Source organism: Barbus barbus, assembly GCF_936440315.1.
Source record: "Barbus barbus genome assembly, chromosome: 16".
Taxonomy (NCBI): Eukaryota; Metazoa; Chordata; class Actinopteri; order Cypriniformes; family Cyprinidae; genus Barbus; species Barbus barbus.
The window spans coordinates 8,723,813-8,744,425 of NC_136744.1; the positions used below are offsets into that span (position 1 = coordinate 8,723,813).

The window sequence follows — 20,613 nt, forward strand, 5'->3', positions numbered from 1 at the left end:
AGTAATACAGTAATTCTATACTCATTACATAATATTTTCTATACCTAATTATAGTATTGTAATATTCCTAAATAACAAATACAATACATATATGTACACACACACACACACACACTGTTCAAAGGTTTGGGGTCGGTAAGATTTCTTTCATGCTTTTAAAAGTATTTATTGCATTTTAAAAGTCTCTTATGCTCACAAATATTATTTGATTTAAAATACAGTAAAAAAAAAATGTATATTGTGAAATATTATTACAATTTAAAACATGTTTTCTACTTTAATATATTTTAAAATGCTAATTATTTATCCGCATCATCACTCCAGTTTCCTTCAGAAATCTATTATTTGAAAGAAATCTTTTGTAATATTCTTATTTTCATAGTTCTGTACTGCCATTTCTGATCCCCAAACATTTAAAAAGTAGTGCATATATATTTTTTCACATTTAGGTAATCAGATTTTTTTTTATTAATTAATTAATTAAATGTATTTATTTTTAATTATGGTAATGACAACAGGATGTTTTGTATTACATTAATGACATTTGCTTAACTGTCATAATGCAAAAAAAATCTTAACGACAAAACATTTTTCAATATAAATTCACAACTGATCACTACTTTTTTTGCTTTTGGTGTAAAACTTTTTTTTTTTTTTTTTTTTATTGTGTCCCATGAGATTCACCAGTAGTTTCTTATTGTAATACAATTGAAAATAGAACTTTAGTTTCAGTGAAGCATGATAGATAAACATGGTTAAGCATGATATACAACAACAGCAAAAAGCAAAAATTGAAAATCTTCAGATGAAGTCATTAATAATATGTTTGTAAATGTGTGACTGCTGTGGCTGAGCTTAAAGCTCCACTAAATCGAGGACAGTTGTTTGAAGCACGTAAAAGTGAGACATGGCTACACAATAGTAATCTGCATGTGTGGCAAATCTAGACAGATGGTTTCATAACATACTTACATAAATAACACGTAATACACTTATCTTAAACTGTCAAGTCATAGAGCTGAAACTGATTTCTCAGATTGCATGTGTGGCCCTAAACATGTGAATGACTTTTGGATGTCCCTGTGGTTAACAGGAACATGTGTGGCTCACCTCCAACGTCATGGGGATGTTCTGCTTTCGAACGTTATGGTTGTGCTGATCGGTGTTTAGCATGATGACTGCATAAGCCAGGGCGAAGCCAGCGTCATTTAACTGGAAGGGATTACTGTTCACTTTCTGCACACAAATGAACAAGGCCATACAATTGACTGCGAGCACAAGAATAGCATCATCAAATCACCTAATATGTACGCTCATCTTTACAGGAGCTTTTTGAAGATCATTCGCCACTAGAAAAACATAAAAGGGCACAGTAATTCCTCCGGGATCTCCTACTAGTGTAAATGTCAGACACTGAATCCATTCCAGTTTTGATACATCGCTGCTTCGGGGAGGGCACAACCCTCTAAGTCTACGTGGCATAATCATGTAGTGATTGAGAATGGCACATAATCATGTAGTGATTGAGAATGGCGCCTAAGAAAAGAAATTTCTACGAATACTTTCCAGGTCACACGCAGAGAGCTGCCTTTAATATGCAGTCAGTGAGCATGTTCGAAATGTCCTCGGATCGCCTGAGCTGCTTTCTGCAGGCCAGATGGATGTGTCTCACTTCCCAGTGCAACATTTTCCTCTTCCCCGATTACCTGCGTGACTAATGACCCCGTCCTTGATCCCGAGCGAACTGCTGTTCTGCTGTCCCTAATTACCTGATGATGGGGCCAGTTGGTGGCCAGGATTGCCTTGGAGTGTGGTAATGGAAAACTGTAAGAATGCTTGTGTCTGTGACTGCAGAGAACCTACAACCTATTTAAAGAGTATATATGTGTATTCCTGCTCGAGTGTAATATATATATATATATATTCATATTCATGTCAGTCCTTGCCAGTACATGCTTGTGTGTATGTGTGTGTGGCAGCTGACTTACTTGCCAGTTGTCAGTGAAGGTTTCCAAGAGCCGATGAATGACAGGCGCTTCGCCAGGAAGACGGAATGCCTCCAGATACAAGCGGAGTGCCTCGTCTATGCGAAGGCCTTGGAAGGTGAACGTGCTGAGGAAGAGATAGAGATGGCCTTAAAATAACTTTAAGGTATAATTATCCCAAGCTCCAGACTCACAGTTACTTTGAGCCTGATAGTAATCATGAGCGAGAATAACATCTATAGCTAAAGGATCACATCCAATTTTCAGGTATTAGACTCAGACAAGAAGTTGGAAAAACAAGAAGTTGGTGTTGACGGATGTAAATGCCACAACCATCTCAACTACCTAATTTAATGGTCCTACCAACTCGTTTTAAACCTGTAATAACTCTATTTATTATTTTTTTTAGGACCATGACCATATTTATATACACACATTATACATATTTACACTATAGCCTAAATTAAATCTGTACATCACATACAATTATTTCTTCAGAAGGCCTGGATTAAACCGCTCGACTCTATGAACTTTTTGAAGCTTGAAAGTTGCATGGACTTTCAGTGGAGAGACAGAGGTTTCTCAGGTTTCATTACAAATACCTTCATTTGTGAAGATGAAAAAGTCCTTGAAATTACATGAGGGTGAGGGTTTTTCTTTCAAGGATGAGATTTTTGATGAAATATGCATTTAAATATTCAGTGGTTATTCTCATTAGATTTTTTAAAACTGTAAGAGAGTACATTTTCCACATTTTATTCCATTATAATAAATACATTTTTCTGTTAACACTTTAGTTTAGGAACCAATTCTCACTATTAACAAGTTGCTTATTAGCATCCTTATTATTAACATTGGCTGTTTATTAGTACTTATAAAGCACATATTCTACATCCCTAACCCTACCCAATACCTAAACTTAAACACCTTACTATTAATAAGCTGCAAATTAGGAGTTTGTTGAAGCAAAAGTCATAGTTAATGGTTTGTCAGTAGCAATAATTAGACCTTAAAATAAAGTGTGACCATTTTTCTTCAAGTAATCCTAAAATGGGTTTCATTGTTTTTAAACAGAACATAATTGATTTTTTCTTCAGGTGTGAAATATGACCTTAACAATTCCTCACTATTTTCATAAGATTTAACAAACCACATCTCCGACCGATGCTTTGAGTTGTCAATATGCAGCTAGCCTAACCCTCATACCAAAAAACATGTTATAAAGAGTAGGTTTACTTGACAAAACTGTCGAGTAAGTCGGTGTTCCTGCGGTCGCTGATAAACTCTCCGATCATCTTCTTGTCCAGGCGGGGGTTTTCTCTCAGCCACTGGGCCACTTCATTATTGTCCATGGGGCTGCTGAGCAGGCCTTTCTCCTGCAGGATCTGAATGCCCTTCTTGGGCTTCTGATTGAACTGCTCTGTACCCGTGATCAGAAGCTTTGAAGTACGAAGAATGTAATTTTAATACAAATTTGAAGGTTTTAATATTCACAAAGCAAATAACTGCACATGAACAGCTCACCTTCTTCTTGTTCTTGATCTCTAAAAGTTCCTGAGAGTCTGGAAGCCAGCTGGTGAAACGATGAGGCTTCAAGCTTTTCTTCTCTGCAGAATTAAGACAAAGCAGCATTTGAGTACTTTAAATCCCTGAATGTTTATTGCAAATCAGTGAGTATTTTGTCTTAGTTGTTTGTTGCATTTCACAGGCAAAACATCAGTAATGTACCCGTGTCTGTCTCCTCCTGGTCCTGTCTACCTAATCTCATCTTCTCTGCCATCAGATGACCACTGGTGGGAGGACAGGCAGTCCTCGTGTCTGACACTACAGCATTCTGCCCATTAGAACTGGGTGAAGATTTGCCAGCCTCTGTATGCAGTGAACAAAGGAAGAAGAGTTTGCCATTATGAGAAACAAAAAAGCTCATTCCTTTTTTACATTACATTGCTTCTGTTAGTGTCTCTTTGGGATTCTTGATTCTGCCCACCTGTTGTTGAATCGGTGATTGTATTATCTCCTTCTACTGTCATTGATTCTGACTGGTCCTGCTGTGCAGCGCTGTTGAGCACTTTGGCCTGACAATGAGCCTCTGTGCTGTCAATCACTGTCAGTAGGGCTTCGAGTGACAGGAGATGGGTTGTGTAGAGATGCCCAGACACTGGAAAGGCATTCTGGAGTACAAAAACACTATTAATCAACTTCATAATAATGTCAGAAATGTGCAGGGATTTCTATTTGAGGTGAAACCTCTCCTGTAAAAAATAATAATGGTAACAAAAAATAAAAATAAAAAATAAAAGAAATGACAGCGTAATGCATTTTGCTAAAGCATGAAAAGGGTTTCTTTGAAAAATTCAAATTGGCAATGCAATCATCAGCCCATGACAGTATAACGATTTAAATGTTGTAATTGTTATGAGCCAGGAGCAAAGAATCATAATACAATGGTTTATATAAATAAAATAACTATTAAAAAAATTCTCATTAAAAAAAACAAAAAACAGAAAATATAATTTAAAAAAAGATTATAATAGTAGTCTTAATGTTATTAAAATAACACTGATACAAAGTCGAACCAAGTGTATTTTACACAATTGATACATTTTCAGTCCATTATATTGTCATTATGTGAACTAATGATTGATTTTTTTTTTAACTGTGTAGCTCACAAAATTTTGTATCAAAAGGTAATGCAATTAACTTTACATAACTAGAGGCACCGAACTGTATCCAAGGACTATTATCAAACTCCAGATCTATTTCTTTCTCACTAGTCGCTCACCTTAGAGAGCAGTTTGGTGAGGTCCTCAAACATGTTGGAGCAGTAAAAGTCACAGTCATAATTTATGTAGAGCTCTGTGACAAAGCTGGGGATTCTCCAGAGTTGCACGATGGCCTCAAGGGCCATCTCCTTCATCTCATAGGGCATTTTAGGGTTCTCTGAGGTAATGATGTCCATTAGCTTCTTCAGGTACATCTGTGGAGACATACAAAGAGTGACTTCCTGCATCTAAGATGACATCTCACCACAGGAAGATCATCATTCAGTCACGTACCTCAAGCTGAAACTTCAGATGTTCTCGCATGCTTTCAAAGAGAAGAAAGCACACGCGTATGGAGGCGGCATACAGATTCATTCGGTCCACGCTCAACAACTACAAAGAGACAGAATACTTACTACAGCTGAAAACATCCAAGAAATGCACAAGTTAGGTTAGAGAAGAACAAAGTTTCACCTGTATGAGGTGCCTACAGAGCTCATCTTTGACAAGGCAGAGCAACGACTGGTAGGGGGCGATGTGTGCGGCTTCTAGGGCCACATTTAACAGCTGGAGGCCCATGTGCATCATCACATCAGTGTTATGGCGGTCATGTGGGTTGGTGAGAGAGATGAGGAACCGGAAGAGCTCTCTCAGGCACGGGAGACCGTACGGGATTAGAGCAGCACCTGGAGAAACACAATGGTACCAATTGGTGTGAAGTCATTTTGTTGCCAGGCCTTTGACGTGAATTTTGGATACACTATTCCTCTTACCCTCTTTCTGGGTGGACTGTGTAAAGCGCACACCTCTTGGGTTCACGTAATCCATGTCATGAACCGATGCCGAATCCGACTGGTCAGCCAGCACGTCTCGGTCTTCCAGGACTTCAGGAATGGACTCGACTGAGGCCGACTGGGCACGCTCCACTTCCCTGCCCTCAGACTGATGACACAGTACACCATACCATCAAGCTCTGAACACATGCACTTGGATAGTTTATTGACGGTCTGAGGGATACCTGTGATTCCAGTCTGCCTGGCTCTGCGGAGGGTGTCATGGGAGTGGTGGCCGTTGAGCTGCTCTGCTCCAGGTCTGTGAGATCTTCCTTTGATGTGGTTTTAGAGCCGGTGTCTAAGCCACTGTCAGTGGTGGGGCTGTCAATGGAGGACGCTGCACTGTCTGAACCAGGAAGAGTAGAAGAACCTCCACTGTGCTGCTCTATGAAAGGAACTCCACCTGAAATAGACACGCTGGGATGAGGACAGGGTGACAGCACATGCTATTCTGCTTAACATCAAAACAGGATGATATACTAAATGTTCAGAGGATGATTATGATGGCAAAATGCATTGTACACAAAATACATTTCGGTGAAGTCTGGCAAGTAAGAGAGTGTACTCAGAGAAATTAATGTTTTTTATTCAGCACGGATGCATTAAATTGACCAAAAATGACAGTAAAACATTAATAATGTTACAAAAGATCTTGGTAACACTTTACAACAAGGTCCCATTTGTTAGAATTAGTTATTGCATTAGCATAACACTAAGCAAAGCATTTGTTACTGTATTTATTCATCTTTGTTAACATTAGTTAAAAATGTGTAAAAATACAGCTGTTTATTGTTAGCTCAGCTCCATTAAATAATATTAACAGATACTTTTGATTTTAATAAAGCACTAGTATATTTTGAAATCAACATGAACTAAGACAAATAAATGCTTTAGAAGTATTTATCGTTAGTTCATGCTAACCAATGTAGTTAACTAACATTAACAAATGGCACCTTGTTGTAGTGTTACAAAGATTTCTATTTCAAATTTCCATTTTTAGCATTATTTTAAATTATAACAATATTTTACAATATTACTGTAAATGCGATCAAGTAAATGCAGCCTTGGATAGCATAAGAGGCTTCTTTCAAAAACATTTTAAAAAAATCTTATAGTCCCAAACTTTTGATCAGTAGTGTAAATGAAAATGACTTAAAACACAAGTTGAATCAAACTGACTTATGTTGGTATACCTGAAAGGTTGTTGGTGAGGGTGCTGGACTGGCCTGTCTCCATCTGTCCTGAGGGACTGTGCACCATGTGATGAGGGGGGCGGGGAGAACGCTTCTGTTTCTTCCACTTGGACGACTCGCTCATTCCCCCGGCTCTCATCTTTAGCTTCAAAACAAACACAGACTTGTTAAATCAAGCCAAACGCTGCAGTTCACTACACAAAGAACCAGGCAGGAGCGCAAGATGAAAACATAATCTCATGACACCTCAAATTACCATAAAAAATAATGCCACCACTCAAAAGGACGCATAAGCACACATAGTCATGTCATTTTATCAAAAAACTCGGGTCTTTATGTAATGCTGAGGTGATTGTGTTTTAAATTTGCAAAACTAATGTGATTTACATATAGGATGTTATTATTTGTATAGGGATGAGAAGCAACAATTCTGGTACCAGTTACTTAATCACATTAATGTTTCTTTTATTATTTTTGAAGAAACATCTAACAGTAGTGCACCCTCGCATGCAGAACAGCAGAACTGAATGATATGTTTCTGGAGAAAGATGGGTTTTTTTCCTTATTTTTTGTCAATTGTTAAGCAAAAATGTTGTATAAGAATATAGTTACCCCCATTTCCATAATTCGAGTAGCAAAATTATTTTCAACAGTAGGTTTCTACAGTAACAAATCAACACAATTGTGGTAATAATGGCTTTTAAAAACAGAGTTTGTCAGCATAGTGTTATAACTGTATTTCACATTCAAGTGAATGCTACCCATTCATTCTTCTACAGGGAATTTCAAAAAGTCTTCAAAGCAAACAAATATTGAAAATCGGACAAGACAAAGGTACAGGACTGTGTACTTAATGGCTTTAATTTGGAAAGAGCTAGAAGCCCATAAAGTAGGGCTGCACGATTAATTGTATTTTATTCATGATCACAATTTCTGCTTTTCTCAATTGATTTAATATAATCGTATATAATATTATATATATTACTACTATACAATATAATATTAATATAATTGTCTGCAATATTTGCCCACTGGTTATTTATCCTGAAAAAGGCTTTTTTTTTACATTTCCTTTCTCCTGAATTAGTAACAAGCCTCCACAAGCTTTCATGCTTGTGGTTACCAGATGTCAAGAGTTTAAATTCCCTAATCAAAGCTTCTCTTTTAAATGGATACGTTTTCGGTCCAGTGTTTTACTTTATCTTTCCAAGCTGGCAACCTTGCGCACATGCTCTCTCCACACTAGGTGCACTTACGCAACAGCTGTGCCACAACATAATGTGTGTTGTTTTAATAAAAGTTAACAATTATTGTAATTACCTAAAAGGAGTTTAACTACTTTTTAGAAAACCTTCCTGAATGTTTTACAGGTTTTCATATAATATAGACTGTTAATGAAGATGACAAATATAATAAATCAGCAAACTACAGAAAGGTAAATTTATTCTCTTGATTTATGCTTATGTGAAGGTGCAATAATTATAAAAAAGAAAATTAAGTTTATTCATTACTGTGCAGAATTAAAAAAAATCATCTGATTGATGATTTCTTTACAGAATCTTGGGTAACATACTATATGTTACCATCAATATACCATCAATTAACAAACTCCGTTCACAGTAAGTCTATCTTTTTAACTCGCTGTTAAAAAACAACTCCCCTATGGAGAAAATGAATGGGATTATTACTTCCAGAACCTGATTATTGCACTCTATAGTGGTGCAGGAAACCGTCTAGCATTTTAGTATGGTTTTTCATATGCATTAGCAGAATGCAGTTAAATGCGTTTTTAATAAAAAATTCAAAACAAACTAAAACAGTATTAAATAACCATCTAATGCTTGTCTCAGCTTGTTTCACTAGCTTTCAAGAAACACTGTATTCAGTGAATTCTAACATCAACACGAGACCAAAAATGTAACAAAGAACTTCAACCTGGACCTGTTATACTGTCAAAACACTATCATAGGTTAAATACATGGGGGTTGTGCAAGGTTAAAGTGAGTCTGATCAGAGACGATCTCTTCTTCCTTACCTGCACTCGTTTGTTTTTCCATAAGATATTGTAAGCCTCAGGAGAGAAGGGGCAGGCCCCGGGATTAGTGATGGACATGTCACAAGCTCAGAGGGAGACGCATGACATGGGAGCACGTAGAACTTCATGCATGGGGTGTACATGGGAGAAATCGACACGCATACCAGGACGACATCCATGCACACACATTCATTATGAGGAACTCAATAACACTCCCATTCAACGACATTAACCCGATGCATCTCTGACAGCATACGTTACAAACAAACACCTTTTAATTGGGGAGACTAACCAAGAATAAAAAATAATAGGTGCAATAAACAGACCAGGAACACACAGAGCATGCAAAATGGCAGTCAAATAGGATTCCTGGTCTTTAAAGAATAAAACAAAACAAAAACACTCGAATGAATATAAATTCAAATACAGAAAGTAACATTCAAATGAAACTATGGAACCAAAATGAAAATATGAAAATAAAAGCCCTGATGTGGTTTCACCTCAACTCAGTGTATTTGCATAAAGTATAACGCTGGACCTAAACTATAGATATGTTACATTGTTTACCCATGACTGTTCATCTAATATTCTTTCTTTAGAATGAGACTTGTCTCTAAATTCACTTCATACTCCTGTGAAGTATTATGTACAAACCCTAATATTTCCATATTCAAATAACTTGAACAATCCATAGAAATAGCTACTTGCATATTTTCATATATATATATAGGGATGTTTTTGGTCTAGAACAAGTTAAGCTTCATTGACAGCATCTGTGGCACACTGAAATTGGAACAGGCCAGGGGTTCCCCAAGTTTATTGCCAGCCAAACCCCTTCGGCAAAAGATTTTCTTCAAGCACTCCCTCAGATTTTAAGTTAATAATAATTTAACAACACATTTGCATGACATGCAGAGAAACTTAACATTTTGTCTTTGTAAATGTTTCGATTTTTATATATATTTTTACTACTGCTATCAAACGATTAATCGTGATTAATCGCATCCAAAATGAACGTTTTTGTTCACATAATATATGTGTGTATTATGCATATTTATTATGTATATAAACATGCACATGCATGCATATATTTAAGAAAAATGTTGTTTATATATTAAATATATTTTTATATAATATAAATTATATGAATATAAATATATATACATAAAAATGCATGTCAATTTTCAAAATATATACTGTATGTGTTTGTATTTATATATACATAATAAATATACACAGCACACACACATGTAAACAAAAACTTTTATTTTGGATGCGATTAATTGTTTGACAGCACTAATTTTTACTATTTTTAATTTTTACAATTATTACTTTTAAATATAAAGTAACGGGCTGCATGATTTGGTAGGAAAAAATTACTGGGATTAATTTGGAATGTACTCCAAATTGAACTGCGATATGATAAATGTTTCAATATTTCAAAAGCACAAAATTCTTAACTACTTTTTGAATAGTAATAGTAAAATTATATTCACTTTCAAGCTAATTTTTCAGTTTAGATAATACAAAGCATGCTACAGACATGGTCAAAATAGCTTAAATTGTATTGGATCGAGAATATCCCTATAAAAAGATGATGAGAACTCATTTTTGTTGCTATGAAAACTAGCTGCTTTAATTCCTTAGCGAATCTCCCCTCCATGCATTCAAACATAAAGCCATGCGTCCCGGCGTATTTAAATGCACTAGCTGCGACCCAATAAAAACTGCTGTTTTAATGCATGTAAATGTGCTATACCCTCTCTAAGCCCGTCTGATTGGTGTTTCTAGGCTGATCTGCATAAATAAAATCCTGTGTGTCCAGAATACAGCCTGGGATCTGCGAGTTGGAACAGGCAAATGGGCACAGGATGAACTCAACAACAAAAATCAGGTATGAAAAGACAGGAGAAGAGAGAGTATTTGATCCCTAAATAATTGAGATGAAAAGAAGCAAAGGTCTTTCAAATGCAGAACCAACTGTGGCTGGAAAACACAGTTAACTCTCACTATATACTATTTTCCATCTCCTGACCTGATGGATGACACACACACAGGTATAATAATTATGCAACAGCAACTGACCTCACTTATGGGTAAGGACACCTCTACATAACAAAGCTCATAAAGTAAATGAGAAATGAGGAAGGCAGATGGGAAACAGGTGCAAAGGGTCTGGAGGGAGAATGGAGATCTAGGGAGGATTTTATATTTACCTTCTTCATGTTAGTGCCCACATAACTCTTGGCCTCCTCTTTGAACTGTGGCAACCTGAAAAACAAATATTACAATATTACGGAGAGATACTGCATGCATTTATGGCGACACTTTTTTATGAGTGTTATAGAGGTGAAGTGTGACATTTTTGAACTACTACTAGCACAAATGCAGAACCACTGTCTAAGTTGCCCAGCTGGATGTGACATAATATTGAACCAGTTGCATGAGTTTGGGATGAAACCGTGTTTGTCTGAGCAAAGACAGTTTTCAATTTAATGCAAAGTAAAAATTAAGTGCAATATAAAAGCCAATTATTTAATTTTGGAATTATGTCTTCATAATTTGATGCTTAACTTTCTCACAAATTATAAATAGGTCTTTACGCATGTAATTTTGAAGATGACATATGCGTCATATATTTTAGAAAAGGGGTCTCTTGCAAAGGTTTGTGTCATTTTCTGGGGCCTTTGCCATTAAAAAGTCTGAAAATGAAATACTACAAATGTTCAGAGTAAAATTCGAGCCACATCTGGTTTCCCAAACCGCAGATTAACTCACTCGTTCAGGAATCATTATTCTGAGAAACCTCTCTAAAAACCAAAACGGAGGAGAGACAATATGTCCGCAGAGTCAGCATCTCTGTTCCCAGGGCGTGACTTTTGACCCCCTGCGCTGGTTCATTAGCTGAATTAGATGGACGATGTTCTCAGCCTCGAACGCATTGTCTGCATGTGTGCGTGTTGTGTGGACACTGCAGCTTTTCCTCGAGTGAGATGTCAGCGCTAACACAGGCAGGCTGGGAGACGGTTCCTGATGTTAACTCTGCTCCGCGTTAATGGAGTGTTGTCTTGCCGGCTTAATTATAGGATGATCTGTGAGTACAACAGATTAACATCCCTAATGCTTTCAGCAGGCTGCTTAAGCCTCCTTCTGAGCACTCAATAAGATCCGCTGTTCATTACTCTGGCTCTCTCAACCACACACACACACTACATTCACTGCTTATTACCCTTAGGCACACAGAAATACACACACTCATTATTAAGGCCTTTCACACCCTCATTGTGAAGGCGACGTGGACAAGAGGGTCTGGGCAATAAGAACATGCACAATGGGAGCGGCAAACTGGTGTTGTGAGTTTGTGTGTGCACGTATTCCTGAGATTAAAAGGTGTTATCAGCTATAATTAAAAATTATTAATGAATGTTACTCATCTGAAGGACATTTACAGTGTGAGAAATTATAAAAACAAACAGAGGATGTTTACATGGTTTGAAAACCGGGTCAAAACACTGTTATATTATTCAGACACTTCTTTTTAATGCAAAAATATGATCGGTTCTTTTTTGATTAAGCATTTCATAAGAGACCAAATTTTGTCATTATGTCTTTGTTGCACGTACATACGTGTGTGTGTGTGTCCCTCATCTATATGCAGATGGGTAGAGTGAGATGTGCTCCGCGGTCTCATCCTCTCGTCTGTGCAGGATGTGACTGGAAGTCTAATGCGAGTGGATATGCACCTCTGATAAATGCCACCCCATAATCATGTTATAGCATTAGAGCAGCAGTACACTATGACCTGCACGAGAAGACTAAGGGCTTCAAGAAGAAGAACTGCATGTTAGATATGAACTAGTCGGAGCTCAAATTTAAAACTACATACAGTATTTCTAGATTGTTCATGATTATGATATATGGGCCATTTCAAGTCCATAATAATGTCAGTGAACTATATATGCATTTAATACTTGTATCTAGACATTTATGGCCAAAAACTTGTTAGAAATTTCACAGAAAAACGCAACGTTTGAATATCACCTTGGAATTTAATATTCTTAATATTCTAACATAGACAAATGATATCGTGAATAATTTACGGTTCTAAAGTAGGCCCAGATGGTGAACTTTTGTCAACATTTTCCACACTGATTTTAAGGGAACGCCTGTGAAATTAAGCAGCATTCATTTACTACACTCCTATTTGTAGCTTTTTCTATTGGACATATAATTGATTTAATTTAATAAATAAATACAATTCCATTCAACATTTGAGGACAGTAAGGTTTTTTAATTAATAAATTATGTATTTATTTTTTTAAGAAATGTTTTAAATGATTAAAAGTGCTGAATTATTATTAAATTATTAACATTTTAAATTATAATTGACTAAAGTAAAGTTTAAATTATTAAAGTGACAGTAAAGACTTTTACATTGTTTAAAAATATATACATTTAAAAAAATGCTGTTCTTTTGAACTTTGTACCCGACAAATCCTTACAAACATGGTGTCCACTGTCCACAGAAATATCAAAGCCGCGCAACTGTTTTCAACATTAATAATAAGAAACGTTTCTTAACGCAGTAAATCAGAATATTAGAATAATTTCTGAACAATCGTGTGACACTGAAGACTGGAGTAATGATGCTAAAAATTTAGCTTTGCACCACAGAAATAAACTGCATTTTATTGTAATATAATAATGCAGATTTTTGGTATTTTTGATCAAATAAATGCAGCCTTAGTGAGAATAAGAGACTTCCAAAAACCTTACAAATTTAAGGTTTCCCCCCATACACTGTGGTCCAGAGAGAGGGCACTGCAGAAACCGATTCTGTGTGGGCCTGGTAATTAGCCATGCTTTGCATTGTCAGAGTCTGATGCTTTCACCTGTCCCTGTCTGCGTGTGAGGGGGAAGTCGGAAACCTCCGGAGGTAATTGAGAGAGGCCTGAGAGTGAAACTAGAGCCTGTTAAGGAGACAGACCCAGTTCCTGTAATGTTTGGTCTCAGGTTCGGTTTGATTATGTGAACAGCACGAACACGACTCTGTTCCTAATCCCCATCTCTGCATCCCCTCTTCCATAGTTACCTGGAGAAGAGCAGCTGCACCATGTCCACCAGCGTGTGCTCAGCTGACTTTCTCAGCAGCTCTGTGATGAGAAAAGAGCAAAACCAGAGAGAGAAAAAAAAAGAGAGAGAAAGTAAAGGAAATGTTAGTCCACAGGACAAGAGCAGCACCTCAGGGGCTCAGAGTCCAGACTCTGTTTGGTCAGGATTAAAGAATGGGTTTATCACAGTCCTGAGAGCACAGGAGGCAGATTCACATATTGAGCAGTTCAAGATTCAGGATGAACAACATTTATATTTTATACAAAGCGATTTACAATGCATTTAAAGCATACATTTTCCCCTGGGAATCAAACTTATGACCTCGGCATTGCAAGAGCCATGCTCTCCCAGCTGAGAAGATAAAGAAAATTGAAAATCACAAACGGAAAAAAAAATAATACACTTACCACTTAATCTCATTTCAAAGCATATACGGAAACAGGACTGCATGATCTCACAAACAGACTCATTGGTCAGATGGGCTCCAACTGGAGTCAGCAGCAAAGTCCTTAAAACCTGGAAATAATCATATAATTATTAATATAATAATGATTAAAAAAAAAAATTAAAATCTTGTACTCAAGCCACTTATCTGGATGCATTTCAGACTAGTACGTAGTACTGGTTTATCAGATTAATTATCTGATTCCCCAGATTTTTGCGTTTTAATATGTTGCAATTCTATTTTATAAGTGCAAATATTACTTGTTATATATACACTGATGTTTATATACAGATTAAACTGAGATGCAAGACATTTATAATGTTACAACAAATTTCTATTTAAAATACTGTTATTTTGAATTTTCCATTTATCAAAGAATCATGGTTTCCACAAAAATAAGCATTAGAATAATTTTCAATAGTGATAACACCACAAAATCAGCATATTAGAATAATTTCTGAAGGATCATGTGATCCACTGACGACTGGAGTAATGACGCTGAAAATTCATTAGTGATTTGTGATCACAGGAATAAACTATTTTTAAAATATAATAGCCAATATTTGAAGTGGATCAAAAAAGTTCCTCAAAGTTGTCCTAAGACAAGAACGCATTTTGATCAAAGGTATTGATCCACTTCAAATGTTGACTGGTGTATATTAAAATGTGAGCTATTTTAAACTGTAATATTATTTCACAGTTGGATTGTTTTTACTGTTTTTCAACCACCTCAATTTTGAACGGTAATGTACTTTTACATGTATTTAAAAACAAATAACAATTATTTAAAATATGTATTAAGATATTGTTTATTTTATTATTTTAATATATTTATAATGAATATTATTATTGAAAATATTCACAATAATTAAAAAAAAATTATTACAAAACAAAAAAAGAAAAATTGGCACCACCACACAATATGTAAGAGATCTAGTGTGACTGTTTTCTAGTGCATTACCTGGAGGATTTTCATCAGCACCACCTCATCACTGGCAGGGTCAGTGCCCACAAATCTCGCATGTGTGACTGCATCGGCCATGTTCTCGATGCCCTCTGCTGCCCCTTCATGATTGGCATCTGTGGAGGACAGGGACGGTGAAATTTAAAACAAACTAAAAATGTCCTAATATATTCCCCCTCACTCTCTCATTAATGTTCCTGATTCTCAGCCAGATAAGTTGTACGTGGGTCATAATGACATGACCATGGTTACATGATTAATCTTACACAATTAACCTGGTCACCGGTTCAACCCCCACATCGCTATCAACTGACCACGCTCCATGTGAAGAGCGCCGAACAGCCATCTGACATCTAATCACCAGATGTGTACGCTTTTGTGGACGGCCTGGTAAATTGGCCGTCTAGGCAACGATGTTTTGAAACCCAAGTAGGGCCAGATAGCAGGCTGGAGCCAGGCTGCTTTTTCTTTCCCATCGCCTTTAAAGAGCATTTCATTAACTAATAAGCACAGGCTGCCTGGGGAGGAGGCTGGGGCTGTGACTGCAGGTAAAGCCTTGACACAAGAGTGCATTCCACTTATTAGCAGGCAAATAACACACAGAAAGACAGAGAGAGAAAGACTGAGACACCGGACAGCCTTTACTCTGAACTCTGAGTGACAACCCAGATAGTTATTAAGGTCTGGAGAAGGGCTTCAAATCGCCCAACTCTTGAATAATTGCCCAGTGATTAAAAAGGAGGGCAATATACTGGTTGAAGCCAGGTTCATTTCTACCACCGTTATGCAAAGTGTTGTCAGATATGGAGGAGAAGCTTGTATGGTGTTGACCCTCTGCTAAGCCCCGCCCCCTGTTACTGCTACCAACACTTTCAAGCGTTACTACAAGAGTCTGCCTGTTCTGACACTATTAAACACAGAGAAACAACTGGATTCATGTATACAAAAAAACTATTAAATAATGTGCTTTTCAATTTTTTTGCACTTAAATGTGTTTATTTTTTTATAGTAATTATGCTTAAAATGATCAAAAGTGTAAAGAAAAGAAAAGACTTTTACATTGGAGACACTACAGGTAAATAGTATAAAAACTAAATACAATTCCAAGTTACTACTCTTATTACATTTTTGTTGTATTACGCTGATGCACATCCCTAATATATAGACACGTCCTCTTCCAGGCAGTTTTATAACATTTTATATTGATTGGAAATTCTTAATTATTGCCCTGATGGTGGAAATGGGCTTTTCTTAAAGCCACTTCACTAATTTGTGAAGCTCAATTATCTTTTTCTGCACATCAGAAATATGTTCTTTGGTTTTTCTCATTGTGATGGATGATTAAGGGAATTTGGACATTGTTTTCCCTCCTATTCATATTTCTGTGAAACAGGAAGCCATGGCTGGATAATTTTATGCTCACAATCCCCCTGGAGTGCTCAAAATTGTAAATATTAATGGGAATATACTTCAGAGATATTTTACTCATAAGAATTTCTAGGGGTGCCAATAATTGTGTCCAACGTGTATTTGAGAAAAACATTTATTTCATAATGATATTTCCCCCATTTTAAATTCTTATTATTCAATGAAAGGTTAGATTTGTGTGAATGTTTAAAATAAAAGATCAAAAGGATTAATGCAGATTAATTTTCACAGCCTTCTTTGATCATATTTACCAAGGGTGCCGATATTTTTGGCCATGACTGTGTGTGTGTGTGTGTGTGTATATATATATATATATATATATATATATATATATATATATATATATATATATATATATATAAAAATGTAAAATGTATTATTTTCTTTAAAACATTCTATACAAAGAATCAATAAATAATACCTCATGGATCCCACAAAAATATCAAGGATGTCAAAATGTTTATTGATGTTTGTTTAAGAAACGTTTATGTCCAAATGTTTCTTGCACATCAAATCAGCATATTAGAATGATTTCTGAAGGATCATGTGACACTGAGGACTGAAGTAATGATGCTGAAAATTCAGCTTTGAATAACATTCAAATACTGAACAACATTCAAATAGAGGACTGTTATTTGTAATAATATTTCACTAAATTACTGTTTCTACTGTATTTTTGATCAAGTAAATGCAGCTTTGATGAATATATATTACAATATCATATGGCCTCCTGTACTGCATCTTATAGCTATATATGATTACTAGATATGCGGTAGGGCAGGCTATATGAAAACTAGGGGTGTCCTCGACTAAGGATTTTCATAGTCGAATCGGTATTTTCGGATCTTGCCGATAGTCGACTGATAGTCGAATCATATGTTTGGGGGCGGGGCAAAATACATTATCAAGAGTCAAGTCAGACATTAGACAGTCATAAATACTGACGATAACACACACGGAAAATAGTCTAACGGACGCATCGCAGATACAAACGGGGTAAATAATGTTTTATGTATTGATTAAAAGATAGTTAACATTAAACGTCAACGAAACCCTAATAAGAATTCACAACATTTGTTACAATAGTGCTCTCGTTATACCGTTATTTATATGACATAGTTATTAATGTTCAGCATAGGGATGCGCGGTATACCGGTATTGGAAAAGTACCAGTATATATTATATTTCAAACGGTACGATATCATAATTTTGCTCAATTCGGTATTTCATACGCTACGGTTGCAAAATGCACCTGTAGGTGGCAGTGCTTCCCAGTAACAGCTGCGCAACCGGTAAATGTGACAACAGAACAACGCGATGGATCAAACAGATCAGCGCACCCGAAATTAATAAACAAAGAGAACAGTAGAAGTGAAATATGGCATTACTTTGGATACAAAACAGATGACAAAGGTGAACGAACTGAGGTTACTGTACCTGTATGCAAGCGTTGCTTTAGGCCTAAATCAAATCTTTAAGCATTTGCCGCTTGCTCATCCTGATCTTTTCAGAGAATTAAGAGATCCACAGGTGAGTGCATCATTCATAAATTCAGATTTAATTTGAACTTTTATTTACAACTGATCAGCGCACATACAGGCATGATACAGTAGCTCAAATGTCCGTGTGAGACACGCCAGAACCAGTTAGTCACGTAATATATACACTTTCATACATTTCATACAGTCGAATATTAATTGGATTTGAATTGAGCAAGAGTTTTGCTATATTAATTTTAGTATCAATGATATGAAGGGGATGTTTTTGCTAATATGAAGCAGCCGAGAGAGTGAGATTTATATTTAATGCTTTTTCTTTGGCCGAGTCTGAAATCTGAAAAAAAAAAAAAAAACTGAGATAGAGAGAAATAATAACGTGATTTTGAACATTACTTTGACTGTTAGAATAACACTTTACAATAAAGCAACATTTGTTCCATTAATTGCGCAACTTCAGTTGTATTTTTTTCTTCAATTGCAGTCAAAATGTAACCAATGTTCCCTGTTGGTTTTTTGTTAGTTTGATACAAAGGTATTAAGATCTGAATCTGTTATTGTTATTATTATTATTAAAATTGTTTTAAATTCACTTATTTTTTGAGGCTGGTTATGTCACCTATGGTATCGAGCCATCCCTAGTTTAGCATTTCTGTTTTGAACTGCGCGTGCTGAAGATGACCAGTAGAATGAAGCATATGATAGCATTTTTTTTATAAAACAATGGGATTTAACTCATTTATGTCATATAGAATACGCTTATTTATACAACATAACGTTAATATTACGACTTTTAGGCTATCTGCACAAAATGTCCTGAATGCAGAAGTGAACGTGTCTGCACGGCTCTGAATGAACTCCTTTTGTGGACGCGTTCTTCACGCAACAACGTGCAGAAACATGGCAACTAAACTCTAAAAACTCACAGCGTTTTATTATAACAGTGTTCTCATTATAATGTTATGTATATGACAGTCATAGTCATTATTAATATTATTGTTGTTTGTCCTGCTCGCGCTGCGTACTGACGACATAATCACCGTGGTACTACAATGAAGTGCTTTACTGCAGTGCAACTCAACCAAATGCATCTCATACAAGATAAAGAATATATACACGTATATATAAACCGGCCAAAATGCTTTGAAATCGCTTGTACCCTATCTGATCAAAGAAAATCCAGTCTTTCACTCTGCCTGTGTCAGTTTGAGTCGTGTTAAAGATTTAAATGCCTGCCGCCAAGATACTTCTGTCGCTCATGGGTTATGGAAAGTGAAACTTAAATCTATATGGGTGGTTGGATTTATTCACGCACGTTAAAATATTTATTTAAAGCTTCTTTCTTTTCAGATTCTTATTTACAGCATTATCATAATAGGCTGTATATTAACTTATTGGGAGAAACCCGGTAGTTCTATTGTGAAATCAGACATTGAGCACCCCCATATAACCAAAATGGCATGATCATAACACCCGGCGAATATTCGACTGTGACATTGGGAGTCGAATCAGGCTCCTCATATCGAAGCATCAAATCTTTGACTATTTGGGGTCACCCCTAATGAAAACACAAATGCTTTGTAAAATTAAAGCATTTAAATGGTTTTAAACATCAGTATACTTTTTTTTTCTTTTTATAAATGACTATTTAGAGTTAAATAACATGCTGACGTGGCACAGTGACTGAGCAACTAAATTTCGAGTGAAAATCTATGAGTGAACTGAACGGCAATGAAGAGGCAGGCTCACAATAAACACGGGACCCCCTTCCAAACAGCCCATCTCCACGGAAACAAGAGCCATGGTCTATTCAGCACAACATCAGAAGTCATCTAAAATACTAATCCTCACTTGGCACGGTCTACACAGCCAAGCAGGAGAGTCATTGTTGAAATAACTGAAGTCTGGGTGGGGCTGGAGGGTCTTTGTGCATGTGTATGAGAGTATCAAAGAGGTTCAAACAGCTGTCGTGTACTAAAAGGTTAAGTAAAAGTACATTCAGACACCAGGGTGTCCCTTAAGTGAAAGAACTGCTCATCGCAGAAAAGCAAACCTGCGTTAACCCCTAAACCATGTGTGCATGGGCACTAATCTGGCAAAAAAAAGCTTGTCCATTTTTGATCTGCTTTAAATCTGGTGTATTGTGTCACAAATTATGTAACTTTTTTTAAAATCCGGTCCCTACTTTTTAACTCAAAACTTTGTAGGATCTGAAAAGCACTTTACTAAACACTCCACGTACATTGGTGTGTGTGTGTGTGTGTGTGGCTGTTGTAGTTTTTAGAGGGATAAGTGGCTGTGTAAGTGAGCCTTCGGTTTGAGTACCGGCCTGGGAAAAAGAAGAGTGGGAAAGGGAGAGT

At 36.3% G+C, this 20,613-nt stretch overlaps 1 protein-coding gene across 1 annotated transcript in view; it reads right to left on the reverse strand.

Moving 5' to 3' along the window:
• LOC306882698 (Golgi-specific brefeldin A-resistance guanine nucleotide exchange factor 1-like) overlaps positions 1 to 20,613 on the reverse strand; it is an 86,762-nt gene that overhangs the window by 15,674 nt on the left and 50,475 nt on the right. Inside the window, 16 exon segments of the mRNA XM_079437529.1 lie at positions 1,111 to 1,236; positions 1,989 to 2,112; positions 3,222 to 3,424; positions 3,510 to 3,592; positions 3,714 to 3,854; positions 3,973 to 4,156; positions 4,768 to 4,962; positions 5,042 to 5,140; positions 5,222 to 5,433; positions 5,521 to 5,689; positions 5,766 to 5,983; positions 6,774 to 6,918; positions 11,025 to 11,079; positions 13,901 to 13,961; positions 14,328 to 14,436; positions 15,327 to 15,445. Coding sequence (XP_079293655.1) covers positions 1,111 to 1,236; positions 1,989 to 2,112; positions 3,222 to 3,424; positions 3,510 to 3,592; positions 3,714 to 3,854; positions 3,973 to 4,156; positions 4,768 to 4,962; positions 5,042 to 5,140; positions 5,222 to 5,433; positions 5,521 to 5,689; positions 5,766 to 5,983; positions 6,774 to 6,918; positions 11,025 to 11,079; positions 13,901 to 13,961; positions 14,328 to 14,436; positions 15,327 to 15,445 — 2,243 coding nt within the window.